This window comes from Sorex araneus, chromosome X (assembly GCF_027595985.1).
Source record: "Sorex araneus isolate mSorAra2 chromosome X, mSorAra2.pri, whole genome shotgun sequence".
NCBI lineage: Eukaryota > Metazoa > Chordata > Mammalia > Eulipotyphla > Soricidae > Sorex > Sorex araneus.
In genome coordinates, this window is record NC_073313.1 from 245636814 (window position 1) to 245659946 (window position 23133).

Genomic DNA, 23133 nt, shown 5'->3' on the forward strand with positions numbered 1-23133 from the left:
AGTTAAATATCCAAATCTGAAGGTCAACAATGAAATCACAAGAACTAAACTTTTATATCCAAACCTAAAAGGTGACTATGAAATGACAGGCTGGAGCTGTGATGGGTGGGTAGAAGAAAACTGGGAACACTGGTGAAGGGAAGTTGATACTGGTGGCGGGGTCCGTGATGGAACATTGTATGTCAAAAATCCAACTATGAATAAACTTGTTTTTACAATAAAAAAAATTGAATCGCCATGAAATATACAGTTTGCAGAGTTGTTTATGATTGGGTTTCAGTCATAAAATGCTCCAATATCCATCCCTGGCAAGCTTCTGAGAGTTTCCTGCCTACATGGGACAGCCTTGCAAGCTTCCCATGGTGTACTCATATGCTAAATCCAGTAACAAGCTGGATCTCATTCCCCTGACCCTGAAAGAGCCTCCAGTGAGACATCCTTGGGAGGGCCGAGTCGAGAGAGACTTCTAAGATTTCAGGGAAAGGACGAATGGAGAGGTTACTGAGCCTGCTCTAGAAATCGATGATTAACAGGATTTCGTGATCGTGACCCAATCCTTGACCAGTGTACATTTCCCACCACCAATGTCCCCAGTTCCTTCCCACCACTACCCTCATCCCCCACCCCTGCCCCATCCATGGCAGGCACTTTTCTCTCTCTCTGTCTCTCTCTCTGTCTGTCTGTCTCTCTCTCTCTTTCTTCCTTGCTTCTCCTTCTCTCCTCTACTCTTCTGGGTATTATGGTTTGCAATATAGGGTACTGAGAGGTTCTCATGTATAGTCCTTTACCTAATTTCAGTACTAAGTTCCTGTCCAGAGTGACCACTTCCAACTTTCATTGTCATAGTGATTTTTTCTCTATCCTAACGAATAAATTTATCTTATGGTGCTTCAATAAAATTGAGGGAGGAAAATAAAACAAACACAGACACATGCACACACAGACCCAAACAGGAGTCATTTCTGAAAGCACTTGCTTATGAAATTGGGAAATGTTACATTTCAGTCTTAATTCTTGAAATAGTTTTATTTTCATAACACCCTTTTTATTATTCAACCATGTGTGCAACATTGATGGCATATACATCCTAGTATAGTTTATATATCTGCTTAATGAACAAGTGTTTGTAAATTTCTTTTTAATTCTTATTTCATCACATTTTATTTTATTTCTGTATTTTACTTCAATATAATAATTGCACATAGGGGTTGGTGAGAGAGTACAGGGGACAAGGCACTTGCTTTGCAAGTGGCACCCAGGTTTGATCCCTGGCACCCCCTATGCTCCTCTGAGACCTCCAGGAGTGATAACTAAGCACAGAGCCAGGAGTAAGCTCTGAGCACTGTCGGGTGTGGCAAAAAAATTCAATGCATCTATATTTTAAAAATAAAATGGTGCCCAGAGAGAAAGAGAGAATGAAGAGAGAAGAAAAGTGCCTGCCAAAGAGGCAAGCAGAGGGTGGGGGGTTGGGGATGACGGGAGGGAACCTGGGGACACTGGTGCTGGGAAACGAACACTGTTGGAGGGTTAGATGCTGGGACACTGTAGGACTGAAATCCAGCCATGAACGGCTTTGTAATGCTCTAAAATAAATAAATAAGTAAGTAAAGATGATAGTCTATGCCACTGTGCTTGGGTGTTTGGTAAATGGCTACTGTCTGGTTAAGGAAACTGGTACTTGGTGCTGAGTCCAGCAGATCACTGTGGCAGAGTGAAAAATTGGGATTCAAGAAACAGAACTCAGGTACAAACAATGGTGCCCCAAACAGGAAATGTAATATTAATTTCTCTCCTCCACTATGTTTGCACTGAATTGGAAATTTTAAAACAGAGCCCCACAGAGCCCGAGAGGTAGCACGGACATTAGAGGCTAATGGGTTCAACTTGCACACTGCCAACTCCAGTTCTATCCCCAGTACCATGTAGGGTTCCCTAAGTACTGTCAGGAGCACAGAGCCAGGAGTAATTTTTGAGCACCTCATGGGAGCAGTTCAAAAACAAAGACTACCCCCAAAGCAAATAAAAACCACTCCCAAAGTGGTTTTTCTAAATATTTGTTTCCTTGTTTACCCTTTCATGCTTAATGCTCTCCTGGTGAAATTCAGTTCCCTTAACTGTTCAGTGTGCGTCGTATTTTCTGGCTATCTTTCTCCATCTGTTTCAATAAATATAGTTGTTTTGCAAGTTAAATCTTACATATAAATTCTTCTACAAAACATATGCAGCCTTTTCACAAATGCTTAATAGGTTGCTTCAGGTACATGCCCAACATATACTGTTGCTAGGAAATACTGGTTTACCAGACTGGATTCTATAAAAGTACACTCAAGCAGCTACTATTACTTCCTTCAGATTTGAAGAAAGGGTCCCAAAGTGACATCAGAGTATTTACTAGAGCCACTAAAATGGAAGAAAAAAGTCGTGAGAAACCTTGCCATGGTGTCCAGTTAGAGATATTGGAAATCAAGATTTTGAAAGTTATACTAGAGAAAGTTAATCTATTTTCCAAGAAGAGTTTACAATTTGGGGCTGGAGTAATAGTACAGCAGGTAGGGTGTTTGCCTTGCACGCGGCCGACCCGGGTTCAATTCCCAGCATCCCAGATGGTCCCCCAGCACTGCCAGGAGGAATTCCTGAGTGCATGAGCCAAGAGTAACCCCTGTGCACCGCCGGGTGTGACCCAAAAAGAAAAAAAAAGTCTACAATTTAAAGTAGGGGCGGGGGGGAGGGGGAGAAATTTACAGATAATTTACAATGAAGGTGATAGTGTGGTAAGAGCTCAGTGAGAATATATCAAGCATAAAAGGTGAGTCAAGTTAAGACTTCTTGAAAAAAGTGGTATCAGAGATAAGAATACAAGAACAAATTTTTGCCCCTTAAAGAAAAGGAGGTTTGGGCCAGAGTGACAGTATAGCTGGTAGGGTGTTTGCCTTGCACAAGACCGACCTGTGTTTGATCCCCAGCATCCCATATGGGCCCTGGAGCAAAAGTAATTCCTTACTGCAAAGACAGAAGTAACTTCTCAGCATCGCTGGGTGTGGCCCCCAAATAAAAACACGACAAAACAAAACAAACAAAAAATGTAAAGCTGGTTTGGAACAGCTAGCATGAGAGCTCAGAGGCAAGTGGTCCTAGCTTGCTTCAGGGACTACTTGGTATTGACACAGATGAGAAAGATAGTCAGAAAATACAATGCACACTGAACAGTTAAGGGAGCTGAATTTTACCAGGAGAGCATTAAGTATTAAAGGGTAAACAAGGAAATAAATTGAATAGGGATTTATTTCACAGGGCAATTAAGGATGTTGATACTGTAGAAATCATAGTGCCCTAAACTTATAAAGTCAGTCATTGTCACTGTCATCCAGTTACACATTGATTTGCTTAAGCGGGCATTAACGTTTCCATTGTGAGACTTGTTCTGTATTTGGCATATTGAATATGCCACGGGTAGCTTGCCAGGCTCTGCCGTGTGGGCGAGATACTCTCGGTAGCTTGCTGGGCTCTCCGAGAGGGATGGATGGAGGAATTGAACCCGGGTTGACCGTGTGCAAGGCAAACGCCCTACATGCTGTGCTATCACTCCAGTCCAGATAAAGTCAGTGGGACTGGGAAAAAAAAAATCAACGGAATGGAGTGAAATTTGGAAAATCACTTCTGACTTTGGCAATTATCCAAAGAGAAAATCAAAAAGAGAAATTAAGAATGATGCTTAGGTTTCTGGTCTGGGGAACATAGTAGATAGGAGTAAGATGATAAAGATTTAAGGTATGGGAAGGCCACAATATCTTGCATGGCTTCAAAATAACAAATGATGATTAAGAATCTACATTAGCAAGCCCAGATCTTACCCCTGAAGTTCAGCACTATCTCAGTTTTGAAAGTAGGTTTTTATCTGTGGCCTTCCCAAACCTCAAATTCATAATTTCTCATTCTCTGAACATTCTGATGCTAGAGATATATTTTGGTGTGAGATGTGACCAGTGAAATGGCTGTTGGGTTGTGTGCGGTGCTAGTGGTGCTTACGGCATACTCCTAGTTCTGTGCTCAGGGGACCATATACAATACCTGGAACTGAACCAGGGTCAGCCATGTGCTAGGCAAGTACCTCAATACTAGGACTCCGGCTTGAAACATTGCTCAATATATGCTACATGAGTGGTACAATGTGAGGACAGCCTGTGGAAGGTGAGGTGGTCTTTCTCTATGTGTGAGAGCAGGGTTCGCTGTGACTATGCCAGCGCTGCCATATCTGGTGTGCTACTTTGAGGAAACAGTTTATTTGAACTCAGTTTTCCATGTTAGAAGGGCAGAACAGAACAATTTTCCAGCTTGATCTGTAGTGCTGAAACATTTAAGCCTATGAGTCAAGAGACTTATTGTGATTTTTGTTCCATTTGCACAGCTGTTAAGGGTAAAATCTTTAAGACTTGAGAAAGTGCAGAGAAGCTGAAAAACACCATCGCCAACAACAAATAAAGAGCGAAGAAATGCCATGTTGACCAAAGAAATCATGTTTCAGAAGAAATCAACTATTCAATGATGGCAAATGCCCTCTGCAAATTGTGACAGGTAGTCTAAAAAGGGGCCACTGAGTTTGATATTATGGATACTGGTGACACTATTGAGTGCAATTCCAGTGGACGCTAGGGAAGAAAACCAGCATTCATGAGCTGAGATGAGTAGATTTTTAAAATTTTTAAGTTAGGGAAAGTAATCATACAGAACTCTTCAAAAATAGCATCTTTGAAGAGGAGAATGTAGATAGTAGCTGAAGGCAGAGAGACAAGAGAATATTTTGAAATAATGATAAATGTTTATTACATTAAACACTGAAAGGAAAGAAAAATGCCAATACTGGGAGTTGTAAAAAAAATGTCACTAGTTGGAGATGTTAAAAAAAATCAGAAATAGGAAAAAAAAATGTAAGGTAACAGGATCTGGAAGAGGAGTAATGTGGAGAAATTAACCTTAATTAGAAAGGTATTTTCTTTCTCACTGAAAAAAGCAAAAAAAGAGGAGTGAAATTTTGTGTATGCCCATAATCCACAGAACTACAATATTGTATTGAAATCACTTATACTGCCTCCCCCCCCCCCCGCTAAATCTCACTATAGAGAGATTTAGGGATAAAAAGTCAAGGAATAAAATAGCATGTTTGCTATAGTAAACAATAGTCAAAAAGGAAATGATGGTGATTAAGCGAGGTTAATCAGCAATGATTTAAAAGAGAACTTCTATAGATATGGACAATTAATATCAGAGTTCTTTCTTTTTTTTACATAGTGATACCAATTTAAAAACCTTTAGGATTTTCTTCAAAATTATACCAGCAGCGGTAATATGGATTTGCAAAATATGGTAAGTTGGGTCATCTAGTTTACTATTTTCACCAGGAAAAATGATAGAAAGAAGGAAGGCACAGGAGTTATGGATAATTGGCATGAATGTGGTAAAAGTGATAAACCATACAGTCTAACCTGGATAATAAAGGATAGAAGCCCCCAAACACATATGCAGGAAGTTCGGAGATCACTGACTTGAAGGAAATATAAAGTCAAAGAACACTATTTAGCTAAGGAACAAACTAAAATGAGATGTCTAAATGTGGATACTACTTTATTTCAAGAGATATCAGGGAAGCAATGACTATAGTGACTGTTATATATGATGACGTGGACAGAATTCAAATAAAGAAAGAACGAATTCTTAATAAAAGTCTTATGTCATTAATTTAGAATCAAAAGACACTTCAGAGATTTCTGTCAGTTCCTAGGGAATGCAATCAGATCAAATTGAGTGTAATGTAATTTTTATAGGAAAAATAGAAAATCAAAAGCAGAACAAAATCCCAAAAGAAAAAAAAATCAAACAACTACATATTTTCTTAGAGTCATCCATACAAAGACATTTCCCTAATCCATATAAACTTAAGTTTTACAAACAGTTGAACTTTTATTTTAAAAATTTACTTATGGAAAGAAAGATACAAAAAATAAAAGTTACCTAAAACTCATGACAGGCATTTGAGAATACTGCCAAGGAGTTTTATGCTATTCTAATATAAACTCATCAAAGTTATTCTTTGCCTTCTTTCAAAAAGAACTGTCAATAAATTTCTCCATACTATATTTAAGCTATATATAGTTCAGTAATTTGTCAATACTTTTTTTTGTTTGTTTTTTACCAAAAGTGAAGATAAGTCTCTTAGCGTTTTCTGGAGCAAAAGACTTTTACTACCTTTTTCTCTCTACAATGAAGAAATTTTTCCCCTGGACACCACTCAACCTAGCTCTCACTAGATTGTGAGAATTTGTTTGAATTTTTTTCTTCTAGTTTTTAACTTTACAAAGTCTAGCAGAACTTGATATACTGCATATTTAATTTAATTTAATCTTTATATACAACCTCTAATTCTCACATATTCTTTTAAAAAGTATGCTTGTGTACTCATAAAGAGACACAATGTGGCTTAGTTTTATCAAATGATGCCTGGATTGATACATTGAGCATATCAAAGAATATCTAAGGGCTTGAAATTTAAAGTAGAAAAAATATAAACATTGTTTTTAGTTTTCCCAGTTGAAAAGAGGCTGAATGATACAAAGCTCAAAACATAAATTTTAGATACAAATATGAAAAATCTTTCTGTGACATTATTTTTCTAATATAGTTTAAAAAATATTCTATTAATTCTAGATCAAACAGTAAGACTATCAATATAATGTAAAGAAAACAGTTTTATAACCGAGAGCTAATGCAAAACTAAAAACGGATCATTAAATTGACCAACAGACTACCTAGTTTCTCTTTAATATTATTACTACTTTTTGTTTGTTTTTGTGCCACAACCTGGTAATGTTCAGGACTTACTCCTGGCTCTGTGCTTAGGGATAATTTTTGGTGCTCAGGACCTTATCTGTGCCAGGGATTAAATATGCGTTTGCCACAGGCAAAACAAGTGCCTACCCTCTGTACTATCTAGCTGTCCTTTTATTATTTTATATAAATGGAAAATTTATTTATCTATTGTCCTTTGTGTTTGGGGCCACAATTGACAGTGTTTATAGCTTAAAACTGGCTCTGCTCTCAGGAATGACTCTTGGCTGGGCTCAGGGGACAATCTTAGGTGCTGGGGATCAAACCTGAGTAAGCCCCATGGAATGTAAGGGCCCTATATCCTGTACTAATCTCTCAGGACCCTGGAAATCTTAGTCTAAAATGCTATTTCACCTTCTACATATAATTTCTGATAGCAATGTACTGTTATCAGAACTATTTTTTCTTAGGCCTTTACATTCCTAAGGGCATGTGTGTGCTTGTGTGTTCAGTATGACATGCATGGAGTAGCACAAATAACGGAGGAAAGAACTGAGCAAAGATTAAAGATATTTACTTCATGAAACAGAAATACATCATAGATCTTTAATTCACAGGAAAATGTTTTAACCCATTACGACCACCTTTAAAAAGAAAAATAAAAGCATTTGCGATGCTTACCCACAAACTTTTGTGGAGTGGAGCTTTTACGTTTTCCCATATTCCCTGTGAGCTTCTCTATGACAGCAGGTCTCTCAAAAGGCACCAGAGAAATATTGTTGTCCATAATAGGCTCTTGTTCCTTACAATCTTCCAGAGGAGGTACTATATAAAATCATAAAAGATGCAGTTTGATAATTTCTTCAACAATTACAAGGCATAAAAGCTGGAATTGCCATCTCCTATATATTTTACAAATGTTTCCTACTGTACTTGAATAGAGGTAGAAAAAATAAACGCCAGCATGCAAGTACACTCAAATTTTACACAAACAACTTGTTCTTATTCAAGGTTCTCTAAAATCAATGATATTAACTGTTGCCACTATTTGTGGCAAATACGTTCATCTTGTTTCTCATCTTATTCCCCGGAAAGTGTTTTTAACATTGATTAAAATCAATACTACTTTAGGATTGCACTATTCTCAAGGCTTTTGGAGTTTGTTTCTCTAAAACAATTTAAGTAAGGTATCTTATTTTGAAAGAAAGCTTAAAGAGATACTCAGAATAACCGCACTATACTTGACCAGTCATTTTTCCATTCATGTGTTTTTCCTGTAACATATTTTCTATCTGAGAAACCAAGTGAACTGTTAGTCTATTGGTAGTAGCTAAATGCCTGCACCAGGCAGTCTTCATGTAGGAGATCCAACTCTAAACATGTAAACTGTGCTGGCTTTGTAATATTTTTAAAAAGAGCTCTTCAGGAGAAGAATCAAGTTCCAAAAATTTCTTTAAAAGAATCAAGTTCCAAAATGATATTTTTGCTCCCTAAACTACTGTTCCAGTTAATTTTAATGTAAACTCTCCATTGCTACTCTCTACTCATCCCATTTGAATACATTGTGGTAAGCCAATATATTTAATATATCAAAATATGTAGCAATATACTGATATGAATTAACTCAGGAATTCACATTAAATAATGGCTTTCATGTGTAGACAAAAAACTTTAACATGGTTTTTTTTTCTTCTTTTTTTGCTTTTGGTGGGGTTGAAGGGGTTTGGGGCCACACCCAGCTGTGCTCAGGGTTCACTCCTGGCTCTGTGCTTGAGAATCGCTCCTGGTTGGGCTCAGAGGGCCACATGTGTGTGTGGGGCTGGAACCTGGTCAACCTCGTGTAAGGCAAGCACCTTACCAGCAGGACTAGCTCTAAAAATTGTTTTTGACTGAAAATAATAAAAATATTATCAAAGGACATTTAATTACAGTCCTGAAAATAAAATCAACAAATCCAAACAACTGTTCGTAGGAAAGATAAGAATTTTGTATTTAAATGGTTCGGCTTTTTCCAATTGTACTGATACGAGTTGTTTGGACTCCTAAAGCTTTCATACCTTAAGAAACTTTCACTTGTTCAGCATATGCTATATTCATTCTGCTCTTTTCACTTGTAATGCATGGTCTCACTATATGAATTATAATGAGTTCTCATTTATAAGTCTTGATACTAAGATATAGTGGGAAAGCAAGATACAGGTCAAAAATCTAGTTTATCTCGCATGTGACCTATTTAATAATACAGGCTGCTGATTTGGGGGTAAAAACTGACATTAGAAAGAATTAGTTTGGGACTGGAGCAATTGTACAGCAGATAGGGAGTTTGCCCTGCACACGGGTGACCCAGGTTCGATCCCTGGCATTCCATATAGTCCCCCAAGTACCATTAGGAGTAATCCTTGAGTTCAGAGCCAGGAGTAACCCCTGAGCATCGCCGGGTGTAACCCAAAAAGAAAAAAATTTAAAAAGAAGTAGTCTTCCAAATTTGGACATGTTTAAAGGAACTTAAGTCTACATTTTGAGTTAACTTAATGTAATCACACTGAACTTGATTACATAAAAACTAAGCTTTACAATTAATCTAGTAGTAGATGAGACAAAACAATAGTTTACTTGTTTATTGATTTTGGGCAAACTATGGTTCTCGGGTCTTTCTGTCTTCCTCCTGGCTCTGTGACTCCGGGATCACTCCTGGAGATGCTTAAGGAACTGCATTATGTGTAGTGCCTGGGATGAACTGTTATATGCAAGGCAAATGCCGCCATTTTTTTTTTCTTTTGGGCTTTGCATGAAAAATGTAACCTTCCATCTCTAGTTTTAAAAGTTTTCTTTAGCTATTAGTGTCAAGGAATTCTGAAAATAATGGATTTTAAATTGCAAAAATTAATTCTAAGATGAGATTGAGAAACAAAGAAACCAGCTATGTCCTATTATTTAATAATATCAAATGTAAAAAGTCTATCCTGAGATTTTTCATAAAACATTATGGCCCTCCTTGAGCAACACCAAGAATTTTAACATAACTTAAAAATTAGAGAAAGAATAATCACAGAATCAAAATAAGGGGGGGATCAGAATGGCACTGATAATATGGCAATAAATATGTAACAAGGTATGATTATTATAAAAATAATAATAAGTCTTTTTTTGGATGGAAAACTCATGGGCATGTTATTAAAAATAATTTTATAAACTAAAAGCAGTTCATTAATAGACTAATACTGAAAATGTGTCATGAAACCATAACCCAAAATGAAAGAAAATGAAAACATTACGTGTTGTAAACTTTGCTAAAGCCCAGCAAAATGTTTAACAGGGTTTGTCCCACAAATGAATATACTAATTAGTTTTGAAATGAACAGACGAAAACTTGGCAGTTTTGCTCTAAATCTCACCTCGAATTTTCATATCTATACACGGTACACTCAGAGCGAAACCTGGGTGTGGGAACTGTCCTATACCACATCCACTTCAATACGGAGGATCTGTCCTAAGTTCAATGAAGCTCATGTGAACTAAAAACAGTGACTCTGGCAGAGCTCTGATGTAACTTCTACTTCCCAACATCTCTACACATTGAATATTGATCTTGTTTCTATGCTATCGGCAACAACAACTGGCTTAAACTATGAGATGTAAGTGCTAGTATTGCTCTAATGCTTTGTATTTAATAATTCATCGAATCATTTCAACAACCTCAGATATGTAGGAACAATAGTTATCATCTCCATTTTACACACGGGAACATAAAGATGTTAAGTAGTTTACTTGTGATTTATCTTTGGGTAGGAAGGGATATAGGAACTGAACCTAGGAGATCTGGCTAGAGAACCAGGCACTTCTGCACTATGTAAATATGATTAGAGCTTTGACATTTGATAAGCATGTATGATTCTTGTTTGTTTGTTTGGGGGCCACATCTGGCAGTGCTCAGGGTTTACTCCTGCCTCGGCACTCAGGGATCATTCCTGGTGGGCTCGGGGAACCATATGGGATACTGGGGACTGAACTCTTGTTGGTCATGTTCAAGGCAAGCGCCTTACATGCTCAACTATTGCTCCAGCTCCTGTGATGTAATATTAAGGTGTGTAAGTGGGGAGTTATCAAAACATTTTTTAATCAATTCCATAAATTAAATTTATTTTTCATGGATCTAAGTGATGGGCATCAAAATATTATGAGACATATATATTGCTTGAATCACAAGACAAGTTTTTTAGCTGGTGTAATGCATTAATCACACAATATAATATTCATATTAGGAGTACTCAGATTAGATGTATATTTAAATACGAAAATTGATATATGAAATATCAATATAGCCAACTTCAACAATACAGCAAACACCGTAATCATGATCAAGCATCTTCCTTCATCTTATATGTGAATTTATCACTGTATCACTGTCATCCCGTTGCTCACTGATTTGCTCGAGCGGGCACCAGTAATGTCTCGATTGTGAGACTTGCTGTTACTGTTTTTGGCATATCAAATACGCCACGGGTAGCTTGCCAGGCTCTGCCATGCAGGCAAAATACTCTTGGTAGCTTGCTGGGATCTCTGAGAGGGACGGAGGAATCGAACCTGGGTTGGTCGCAAACGCCCTACCCGCTGCGTGTGAATTTATAACCAGGTAAAATATATAGTTTACCCAAAATGCTTCAGCATTTCACTGCATTGCTAAATCATAAAGACAGAAACCTAAGAGTGCTCTGAACATAGCTATTTTTAACAAACAATCCACTTAAAATTCAATTCCAGGACAATGTGAGGGGCTTATATTAGGTTAAGCGTCTGCTCCTCTTGTCATGAATGGATAGGGCTAGACTGACAATCTGGCTATGGCTTTATCTGTAGGAGCTGTGTTTCTCAGGGAAAATGGAAGTTTTGTAATCAAAAGGGGCAAAATAGGTAGAGAAGAGACAAAATGACAATGTTTTTTTTTAAATTTTGTTAAGTTCTCTCCTTGTGGCAGAAGCTAAACCCTTTTTTGTAGTTATTTTATTTTCTTGACAATACTATACAATGTTAATACTTGCTTTATTTGTTTTAAATCTTCCTTCTTTCTGTATTCCTTCCATCCATATAACCTTATGAAATATGTACAAGTGAAAAAAATCAACCAACCAACAGCAAAAAAAAAAAAAACGCTATAAACTCTGTAATCATGACTTTCATATCTCCTATCCAAATTTTTATAGTCCCGTTTCATTTGGCTGCTTCTTGCAAATACCATGAAGATGAGTTCGAAACAAATATTTATTTTTCTATCCAAATTCTATTTAAGAGTATAGCAAATCGCTCTACCACCAGCTTGGCCTTTGATTATAGATGTCAGAGGCAAAACCTTCCTTAAAACAAGAGGCTCTTCATGAACTGGTCATAATAATCTAGTTCTTCAACCTTACTACCTTCTGATTTTTCTTGCCCTTACTCATGGACTCTGATAAGACAGAGCAGGTGGTAAGTCCATGCTCTTTTTTAGACTTGTATTTACTTGCATCTGCTGTTTTCTCAGAATGAAATTCCCATCACTTATTTATCTGTGCCCCATAATGAATCACCCACTGTGCTTGAACTCATGGTAGTGCTGGCCTTCCTTCCAATACTTGGAATTTCTGGGTAGGGACTGCATTCTATTTGCTTTTGCCTTGAATTCCTGTTATGTTATGAGACAAATATAATGTTCAATGCATGTGTACTGAATTCCTTAATGAAGGAAATGCTATCACCCTAAGTCAAGAGGTTGATGAAGCTTGCTAGAAAGTTCATAGGTTCCCAATTATCTCTTCATACTTAAAATATTGACTGTCATCTGCCTAATAGTTCAAAGTATAAAATTATGTAAGCATAAAATTATATATCATATATAATACAAATAAAATTATATATATATATATATTGCTTTCAAGTTGATTATCCTTTTGGTTCGCACTATCATTTTTTGTCTCCAGACAAGTGGGGAAAAGCTAATTATATACACAAAGATGTTACTTCAAGCTGAAAATACTTAAAAATTGAGTATGAAGATAACTTTCAAATAATATAATTTGCCATAAATCCCCACTGATTATCTTTAATTCCAAAACAACATGAATTTACTGTCTTTACACCAACTTCAAACAATTCCTTTCACTCCTAAATGTGTCCTCGATGGATGCTTCCTGCTGTTTCCTTGTCCTATCACCACCTTTCATATTCCTCTTTTCTTTCCCTCATCCATCCATTGCTCATGCCCCTGTCAGGCATCTGTCCAATAATAGACAAAGGTTACATTTTCTCTTTGGAAGACACAACTTTGATTAAGTTAATAGCATTCAAGCCTATCAGCATAAACTGCTTTCTCTTTGCATCAAAACCTACAATTTCAGGGGGCTGGAGCGATAGCACAGCGGGTAGGGCATTTGCCTTGCACGCGGCCGACCCAGGTTTGATCCCCGGCATCCCATATGGTCCCCCAAGCACCGCCAGGAGTAATTCCTGAGTGCAAAGCCAGGAGTAACCCCTGAGCATCGCTGGGTGTGACCCCCCCCAAAAAAGCAGAGAAAAAACCCCCTACAATCTCAGTTTCATTTTCTACTACTCCTAGTTCAATCCCCTTTTTCAAGCTCTTCTGTACTGCAAGCCTAGCATAAGGGAACTTCGCTGGAATGTACAGTCACTTAAAATCTGACCAATCTATGCAGTTTTTCTCATCCTCAAAGCTTGAAGCTTTTCTTAGCTTCTCCAAACAGAGATCAGTTCTACAACTGTACAAGAATTGTGTGTACACACTAGAGCACTTGATTAATTTCAATTACCGTAAGTAGCACTGACTACACTACAAATATAAGAGCAAAAGTGTCCATTTATTTTATATATCTAGAAAATTCCATAGACATTACTACCTATCAATGTTATTACATGTATTTCTTAACAACTACCAGGGGATGGCCCCAAGTACTGCAGAGGCGGCCTCAGTTACCCCTCACCTCTACCCACCCCCTGCCTGCCTATCTCAAACACTGGACCAGAAAATAAAAATATTTGCCCACTAGCCTGAGCATATATGGGAACGGCCCCTTGTTTCCACGAGCCCTATAGGGAGGTTTCTTCTCCCAACCTCCTACAAATGTTTCCTGAATGAAGTAAAAGAATGTCTCTGACTTCAGACATTTCCTCATTGGACACTTAACATGGGGGAAAACATGCTTTGGGAAAGGGAGGCGACGAAACACAACTGTGTCTTATGTGACAACAAAATAGGAATCAAGTTTATGTGGCTAATGTCAAATACAATGATAGTCATTCCCACGCTTGCCACTTGAAAAGAACAGAAAACGATCACATAAAAGATATATGTAAGAGAGGGAAAAGGATAGAGATGTGTTTCATCGGGGCTCTGTTTAAAAGGAGACATGTGCTTGTAAATGCGGCATGATTACTGACAAATTCTAGCAGCACATTATTCACACTTGATGGCGCTTACAAATTCCTACCTCAGAGAGTCAACTCTCCAACAAATGGGACTACATTAAACTAAAAAGCTTCTGCACAGAGAGTCAACTCTCCATCAAGCATGTTAACAAGAGGACAAAAGAGAATAGGATAATCTCAAGTCATCATCACTATATGCCTTGGAAGAGTATACAGTGATATAGCCTTGTATTAGTATAAATGTAGGATTACTATTAGTATAAAGTTAGCATAAGTTTTAGATTAGTATAAATTTACATGAAACCGTACCCAATATTTAGACTATTTGGACCCATAAATTATATGAAAAGCCTACAGTTTCTCTCAGCCCTGTTCTGCGCAGCACTAGAACATCTTTCCCCACTCCCCTACTTCTTACCAAGCTCAGAACCATCTCTAAAGGTCTTTTCCTTTAGAGGCTAAAGTGAAGAACCTTGTAGTCTGACTGTCGTGTCTGAGAATGTCACTTGATGAGAGAGTTAAATGTGATAGGGTGGGTACAGAATATTTTTGTACACACGAGGTCTAATTAGGGGTTAATGCAACATCTCCAGTATTTATAAGTTTCTATCCACCACAATTACTTACTCCTTATTTTCCAGTACATAATCTCTAAAGTAGTTAAATTTCCAAAAATAAATAAATGTTCAAATAATTATTTATGTAATCCTCATTCCCTTATAATAACAGCATTTTAGGAGAGACTTTCTTATTCAGGGATATTTGCAGCAGAATGTTTAACAAACAACTATGAATGGGGCAATGAATTCATTAATAATCCAATTTAAAGTCAAAACAACAATGAACAAAACATTGTAAGCAAATCTAATAACACGTATTTGGAAGATGGGGGTGACAATCCAGGGTTACCAGGTAAGTCCCCAGAACTGCATGTCCGCCTGACTCCAGAATGGTTTGCTGTAGCCTGAGAGGCTTCTGAGGATCAGCGTGGCCCTGGAGACACCCAGCATGCAGTGCCACTGCATTCTCAGGCCATGACACCTAACCATCTGGCCCCATTGGTACAGAATCTCTGGGAAGGGCCCAGTGAAGGAAGCCCAATTCCCCAAGAATGTATCTTTGGAAAGCTTTGGCATACCCCAAATCTCCAACAGCTCCTTAATTCCAAAGCACCTCTAAAACCACAACTTAAACAGAAACAGAGTGCTGGGTACGCAAATGGAACCTCAAATGGAACCACTAGAAAAAGTCAAGTTAATGCTTGCAACTAATATAAATTTATAGAGATTGAAACCTTTGCTATTTCATAGGGATTAATGAACTTAAATGTTGTAATGTGAAAAACATTCTGTACATATCCTATCACATTTCACTCTCTCATCAAGTGACATACTCAGACACAGCAGTCAGGCTACCTCTACCATCTGGGTCTTATGCTACCCTCATAAATCCAGGTGATGGATGCATGCCATATCAAATTGTCTGAGACTTAAACACAGAAAAGTTTTAAAAAGATGACAGTATGGATATAAAAATAAATGGACTCAAAAATGATTAAGGGACTTACATTTGCTTCTTTAGTTTGTTTAAACTAGCTTCTATTTTTTAAAAAATGCTTCAACTATTCAGAATAACAAAATAATTTTTTAAATTAAAAGCATTCCATAAGTAACAAATATTACTAGTTTCAAAATTAATGTAGTTCCACATTATATACTCTAAAAAGAGAACAAATAATCCGTGAGTCACTAAGTGCCTATCTTTACCTTGGAGGTGACTATAGTATACAACTATACTATTTAATATTGATCAACTAATTTTAAGTAAAACACATAAGTGTAGCAAGAACATTTTTCATTATGTACATATTTTTCATTATGTACGTAACATTTAATAAAATGAATCAAAATACAGTAAGTAGGATAAGTCAGAAGTTACAAATTTAAAGAACTAAAATTTATAAACTTCTTTCATTAAAACTGATACCTGATTTACTAACAATCTTTTTACTATAGAGAATTATTAATTGATAAGCCTCAGCGAATTACCTTTCTGCTACTGTATTTTATGATATCAGAATGCTTTACTTGAGGGCCTTTTTTTTTTTGGTGGAGGGAAGTAGTGTCTAATTTTGGTGTTGATGGCTGCCCAGGTTTGTGTCCAACTATAAAATAGACTGAGAAATTTCCACTAATATCATGATCACTTGCCTAAGAAGATGAGATAGATACAGAGATAGATAGTCAATTCTTTTAGAACTATGAACTTAATGTAAGATGATTTCTCTGGGGCAGCAAATGAAAGAAGAGCAAACAGTCTCTTCCACACTTTCAAGGTTGGTTCCTATTTGTACATTAATTCAAACACAAAACAGAAAACTTGGTGGTCTATCATGACCTTTGCAAAATACTGTAAAGTTCTACTCATTACGTATGTTCAAGAGATAGCCCCTCAGAAAGTTAATACGATGGGAAATTATTGCGAACAGAAGACGTTATCTTCAAGTTGAAGGGTGGACAGATAATTTAAGCGGAGAGAAAGGACCAGGCAGCAGGGGGGTGGGAGTGGATCTTGTGAATGCCGGTTGTTACCCACCATGGTGACTCATGACTTGCCCCGCAGCCTCTATGCTGACATTCTGGAGATAGTTGTGGCAGCGTTCCTTGTGCTCCTCCAATGAACTGCGCTGCTTGTAGCTTCGTCCACAGTAGTTGCACTTGTGAGGTTTACCCACTGCGAAGAGAGCTAAGATTAGTGTTCTGTCAGTCTCCTCCAATGCAACATTCACAGCTATCTTTTTGGCAGTCGGGGGGGAATAGCACTTACACTTAAACTTCTTTCGGTCTGCACACTCACATTGAGGCAAGAAAAAGAAAACATTTTTTTTTTTTTAACCAGAAAGAAAGAGCAAGACAGCAGATCGTACCTAGGGCAACAGGGGGAAAGTCTCAGTCGTATTCATGCTCTAGCTGGAGAGGAGATGGGCGGTTAGATGACCAGTTCTTGAGCTTTCACACTCACATTTACGCTTACATAATTCTCTCAGCTTTGACTCATTTAAAAGACAAATCAGGAGTGTCCTAGATACAGGATGACAATTATTTTTGAAATTTATTTTGGCGGTAGCGGTGGGGGGGAGGCGGGGACAGGGAATTTTCACGGAACAAAACCAAAGAGCCGCAACTCACACGGTCACTGTTTAATGAGAAGAAATTATTCATGGGTACCCAGAAGACGAACAAGAATTTGAGAGATGAGAACAAATTCAGATAAAAGCGGAGTTTCTCATTTCTTTCCACCTCGGTAATAGCTGTTCACACATGCAAAACTTTGCACTGCAGAGAAGGGCATTCTCTCATATCAGCACTGTTCTTGTATTACCGAGAATCAACCAAGTAGGTGCTGTGAATCAGGAGAATCAACAATAACCACGAAAGCCCAAGTGTATTTCGTTATAAAACGACGGTAATATTTTCCAACACAGTTTATAGTCAGGAAATGAATTATTTCCTAAGAGCTAGACATATTTCCTAAGAGCCAACCATATCTCAGTTAGACCTGGCAGGAAACTGTGAGACTCACAGAGGATTTTTTTTTTAATTCAAATAAAACTTGCTTATGAAGAAAAGGAAAAAAAAAACTTTCATGGCAAGAGGCATGTTTTAGGTTAGGACTATTTACAATGGATATAACATGGAACACTCTGATATTCGGTTTTGAATGGTCAAGGAAAACCATACAGGACAGGTGAAGGTCTGTGAGCAAGTCTTCAGCAGGGAAGCACAGAGCGTCTCACCCGGACCCTCTGCCCATCATTGTGTTTTCCTCCGAGGATAAGCAGATCACCTCTTCACACTGCCAAGGACGGCACGCCAAATTCCGGTCACTTTATAGTCCCATGCTCTGACAAGTCATAAGGCAGGGGCTGGAAAAACTCTCCTAAGGCAAGGCTAACTTGTATACAAGTCTCATTATTTTTATTTATTGTTTTGAAAATGTCATACTTGATTTGAAGTGTACATAAAGCAAAACTAGTTATTTTATAATCGCATTTTTAAATAAAGCATTTTCAGAAACCAAAGCTCTGCTCTGTGTGGCAGAATTAGTCATCCCTAAAAATACTGGGCAAAGAAGCATTTTTTTCGAAGGAAGAATGTCTGGGAAGTGGAAACCAGGTAGCTGTGCACACTGCGAAGAATAGATATCACTGTGAGAGCATTTAAAACCAAAAATAGGGCTGGCAAGGGGGGTAGAGGGGTTAAGGGGGCTTGCTTTGTATGTGGCCAACCAGGGTTCAATCCCCAGCACGGCACATGGTTACCCACGTACTGCCAGGAATGACCTTAACCAGAGTCAGGATCAGGGAGATCTGCTAAATATGGCTCATCTCACCCCCCTTCACCCCCCCTAAAAGTATAGAAAATTCTTTTAATTTAAAGTCTTTAGCCCAAACAATATAAATATATTTATGTCTATATAAATGTGATTGCTTTCAACGTGGAGTGGAGCTGTATTATAAAAGCCAGTTGTTTGTTTTCATCATTGCTCAATTTTGCATTTGTTAGTGCTGTTTCTTTAAGTAACTTCGCAATGAACAAGACTTTAGTCAATTAGCAGCTGACAAGCACATAGATTTTAGTTCGTTCACCACCATACAATAATTGTCCTTTCCCTGTCTTGGCCTTTCTTAGACCTGTCACAATCTGTTCTATAATCGCGATGTTATACTGGGAATATATCCTATACTTCCAATTTTTAAAAATTCAAATAAGCAGGAAAAGACAGCTTTCATTTCATTCCTTCCAAAAGTCATTTTTACTATCCTGATTTTAAAAGTTCAACCTATCAGCTTTATTCCACCTTCTCTCATTTTGAAATCTGTTACTCTTTTTCTCTTCATCCAACTTTGGTCTCATTAAATTCAACAGAAATTTGAGTAGAAGTAAACTTCCAGTTACTCAAATCTCTATCTGCATCTTCGTTAAGCCCTCCTATCTAGAAAATGTCCAAATTGTGCCTGAAATAACAGCTCAGACTTGAAAATTCCTATTTAATGACATCTTTTAAAACAATCTTGGTGTATCCAAGGACAAGTAATGCAGCAACAGAGCATCATTTCCCTACATTACTTTTGAGAATAGGATTGCATTTATTCATCACATATCAATGTATTTCTCTCCATTCAAACAATGAGTTTTGTTCTCACTACAGAAACCCAATTTTTATTTAATTTCGAGTTGACAGTTCTTAGGGGATTTATTAAACACAGATACTCAGTATGATTCTGCTGAGTAATTACACCTCAAGCTCATACTTTAAATGCTTGTTAAATTTGAATTCAACATGTTTGAAATCATCTTCCTCAAAACTTCACTGTTCTTTTGCACTAGAGTTATAAGGCAGCTTCTTTTCTTGGCCCCTGCATCTTGCCCTCAGTCAAATAGCTGCAAAATTCTATAATTTATTTTTCTTTTTCATACCTACAGCTAGTCCACTGGTTCAAGGATTCATATCGGTAGCTTTGGCTGACATATGAACTCTAAATGAGGTATTTTACCGATTGAGTAGTCACTTCTCTCTTCAATAACCAATATATTCTTTTAACAATGTCATCCCTTGATCTCTGGCTCAATCAACATCCAAGAAAATCCACACCCCCTACATTCATCTCATTTTTTATGTAAGGATTCCACTGAACTTACTGAACTTGTGTTTCTATTCTGAGTTGATGAAACTATGTGAAATTCTATCTTGTTGTATTTCCAACCTTCTAAACTTTTTCTCATATGTTTTAATTCTCTGCATTCTTCCATATTATTTAAAACAAAATTTAAATTGGTAAAATGAGTATAAATTTTTAAAAATACTTATTCTTCGATGTGAAAAAATAAAATATCTCTAAAATTATAGCTTTGTAGACCAATGTTATTAAAATGAAAATGAGAAATCAATAGGCAAGTGCCTTCAAAAAAAAAAAAACAACTGGTTGTAGTTCTCTTTTACAAAGGTTTTAAAACTATCTCCAAAATATGTTTTCTCTCTTTTCCCCTAATTTGGGGGGGGGGCTCCTCCCAAATGGTACTCATTGTTCTGGAGGCCATTTTCAATGACCCCTGGACCATCAGTTGGAAGTTTAATGTGTGGGCCCTGTGACACAAGAGATTACCCAGGCCACCCTGGTGGAATGTAGGAGTTATTCAAGGCAAATCCCTGGGACCATGCGATGTGGTACCAGGGGTCTAACTAGGCTCAGCCACATGCAAGGCACTCAGTTTAACCTTATTACTGTCTTTCAGAATCCTTTTTTTTTTTTAAATTGGCCTCTGTGTTGGAAATCTTTCTTAGAAGTCTGACGCCTGCATATTTATTCATATTTAAGAGTGAGGCATTAAAAATCCTGAGTGGTGAACTGGAAAAATATAGGTGAGGCTTCCTAATCACTGATGAACCACTGACCAGGTAATGAGCCAATCTTTGATTGCACCTACCCAATTATTAGTATACATTTCTTTTCTTTGGGATCTCTGAATTCCCTTAGAGATGATGTCTCCAATTTTCAGCCCCATGGGGAATATGAAACTGGTTATTAGTATTTGGGAAGTAGAAGAAGGGATCAGCCAGCCATATAAATGTTCAATCCAGACATTTACATAATCTCCCCCACTTTCTTTGTTTTCATATACCTCTATTTTTCTTAGAGACCCTGAGCTATACCCCCCTCTACTCCTCCCCCCTCCCAATTCAATTTCTCCAAGAACTAATTTATTCTCCTCTATGGGAGGATTAGTTGGTTGGTTCTAGTGGGAAAATGGCACTGTGGTCTCATTTCGTATGCAGATTTTGTAATTAATTTGTATTCAGTGCCGAGCTTCATCCCTGCTCTCCACAGTACTGTTTCCTCTAAATCCAGAGGCTTTTCAGAACTCTGGTACCAATTAGCTTGCTGCTTGTCCTTTATTCCCCTTTATTGTCTCCAAAGGTTATAGTCTTTGGTTTTAGTCTGTTACCACCCTGCCCTCTATCTGTTTTCCATCTTCCTCTTGTCTGCTATTCTACCCTTTCCCAGTGAGGCCCTGGGTGTATACATCTATAAATGTCTATTGTGACTTGAGTGAAATTTTAAAGAGTAGGGACAGAGGTAGTTTTAAATTTCACTGTGTTTAAGCAGAAATGGTTTTGAGAGGGTGTACTGTCATTTTATATTTTAATAAACAGGAGCATGAGAGGTTGGGATAGTTGGAGTACAAGAATTTATATAACTCTGCATTTGTAAGACAATGGAATTTGTGGAAATGGAACATTGCATATGTTTCTTTTTCTGCTTATGTCCGTTATCATGAATGTGTCCCTACTTATATTCAAACATATTTTGGTTTAACCACTTGAAATAGCTCTCAGTGTGAACTGCTGTCTATCCATATTAAAAATGGGACAGCTGAAAGAAAAAACAATTCTTGGGCACCCCGGATTTGAACCAGTTTCTCAAGTCACTGTTAATATGGTGAAGTTGAAAAACAAATATTTTATAGATAGCACTATAGCACTGTTGTCTCATTGCTCATCAATTTGCTTGAGCAGGCACCAGTAATGTCTCCATTGCGAGACTTGTTGCTGTTTTTGGCAAATTGAATACGCTATGGGTAGTTTGCCAGGCTCTGCCGTGTGGGTGGGATACTCTTGGAAGCTTGCCGGGCTCTCTGAGAGGGACGGAGGAATCAAACCCGAGTCAGCTGCATGCAAGGCAAATGCCCTACCCGCTGTGCTATATTGGTGGCTTATAACTTTTTATTGTTGAACAGTATTTCATTGTATGAATATATTGCAGTTCATCTGTTTATCCACTTGTTGAGTTCTTCTAATTTGTGGTGACTAGAAATAAATCTACAAACATATGTAGGCAAGTTATTGTATAGTATGTCTTCATTTCTCTTGGGTAAGTATCTATAAGAGGAATTACTGGGTCATACAATTAAGCATATACAGGGTTAACTTTGTAAGAACTGCCTCATTATTTAAAAAAAATTGTTATCACTGTTAATTTCTGCTAACAGTATATTACTTAACATTTGCTCCACATTTTTGACAGCCATTATTTTTTTTTAATTTTACTCATTCGAACAAGTATGTAGTGATATCTCCAGATGTTTTTATTTTTTGTGTCCCCATGCTAATGAGATCAAACTTTTCATGTGCCTAGATTTTATTTAAAATATTATTTGGTAAAGTATACCTTTCATTCTTCACTTTGTTTCTGGAGGGTCAGCCCCAGTGGTACACAGGGCTTACTCCAGGCTCAGTGCTTAGCGTTACTCTTGGTGATTCTTTGGGACAACGTGGTATCAGGAATTGAACTTGGGCCTCTTACGTGTAAAGCATGAGCTCAATCTGTTGAGCTATATCTCCAATCCCAAATTCTTACACCTATGTTTTTATTGTGTTTACTGAGTTACAAGGGTATATATCCTCAGTCTAGGTATTTCAATACATAAATATACTACTTTGAGTTTGTGACATGTCTTTTCTAAATTTTTATCACTGAGTGTGATTGAAGATCAAAGTTTAGTTTTGATGAAGCACAATCTATCAATATTTTATTTTGTGCTTTGGTGTGTATGTGTGTACATTTTCTTTTTAAGAGATCTTTGTGCAGTGCCTGAGATTGAATTTGATGGAGTTTTAGGCATTGAGATATAAGCTCTATCATTGAGCTGCAACCAGGAGATGTGGAGATCTTTCATTAACCAGCTACACCAATGCTTTTCTTCTTTTCTTTATCTAGAAGTTGTATTTTTAGCTCTTATAGTAAAGCTTGCAATTCATTTCAATTTTTTATGTGGTATAAGTTAAATCCTATACCGTCTGATTCTTCTGGGTTAATTGTAGAAACTATTATTCTTT

General features: G+C 37.4%; 1 protein-coding gene across 3 annotated transcripts in view; it reads right to left on the reverse strand.

The window, feature by feature from the left end:
- IKZF2 (IKAROS family zinc finger 2) overlaps positions 1 to 23133 on the reverse strand; it is a 162011-nt gene that overhangs the window by 1653 nt on the left and 137225 nt on the right. For all 3 annotated transcript variants that reach the window (XM_055123069.1, XM_055123067.1, XM_055123068.1), the window contains 2 exons: positions 16831 to 16968; positions 7501 to 7644 (listed from right to left, as the gene is read on the reverse strand). In XM_055123069.1, coding sequence (XP_054979044.1) covers positions 7501 to 7644; positions 16831 to 16968 — 282 coding nt within the window. The remainder of the gene's footprint in view (positions 1 to 7500; positions 7645 to 16830; positions 16969 to 23133) is intronic.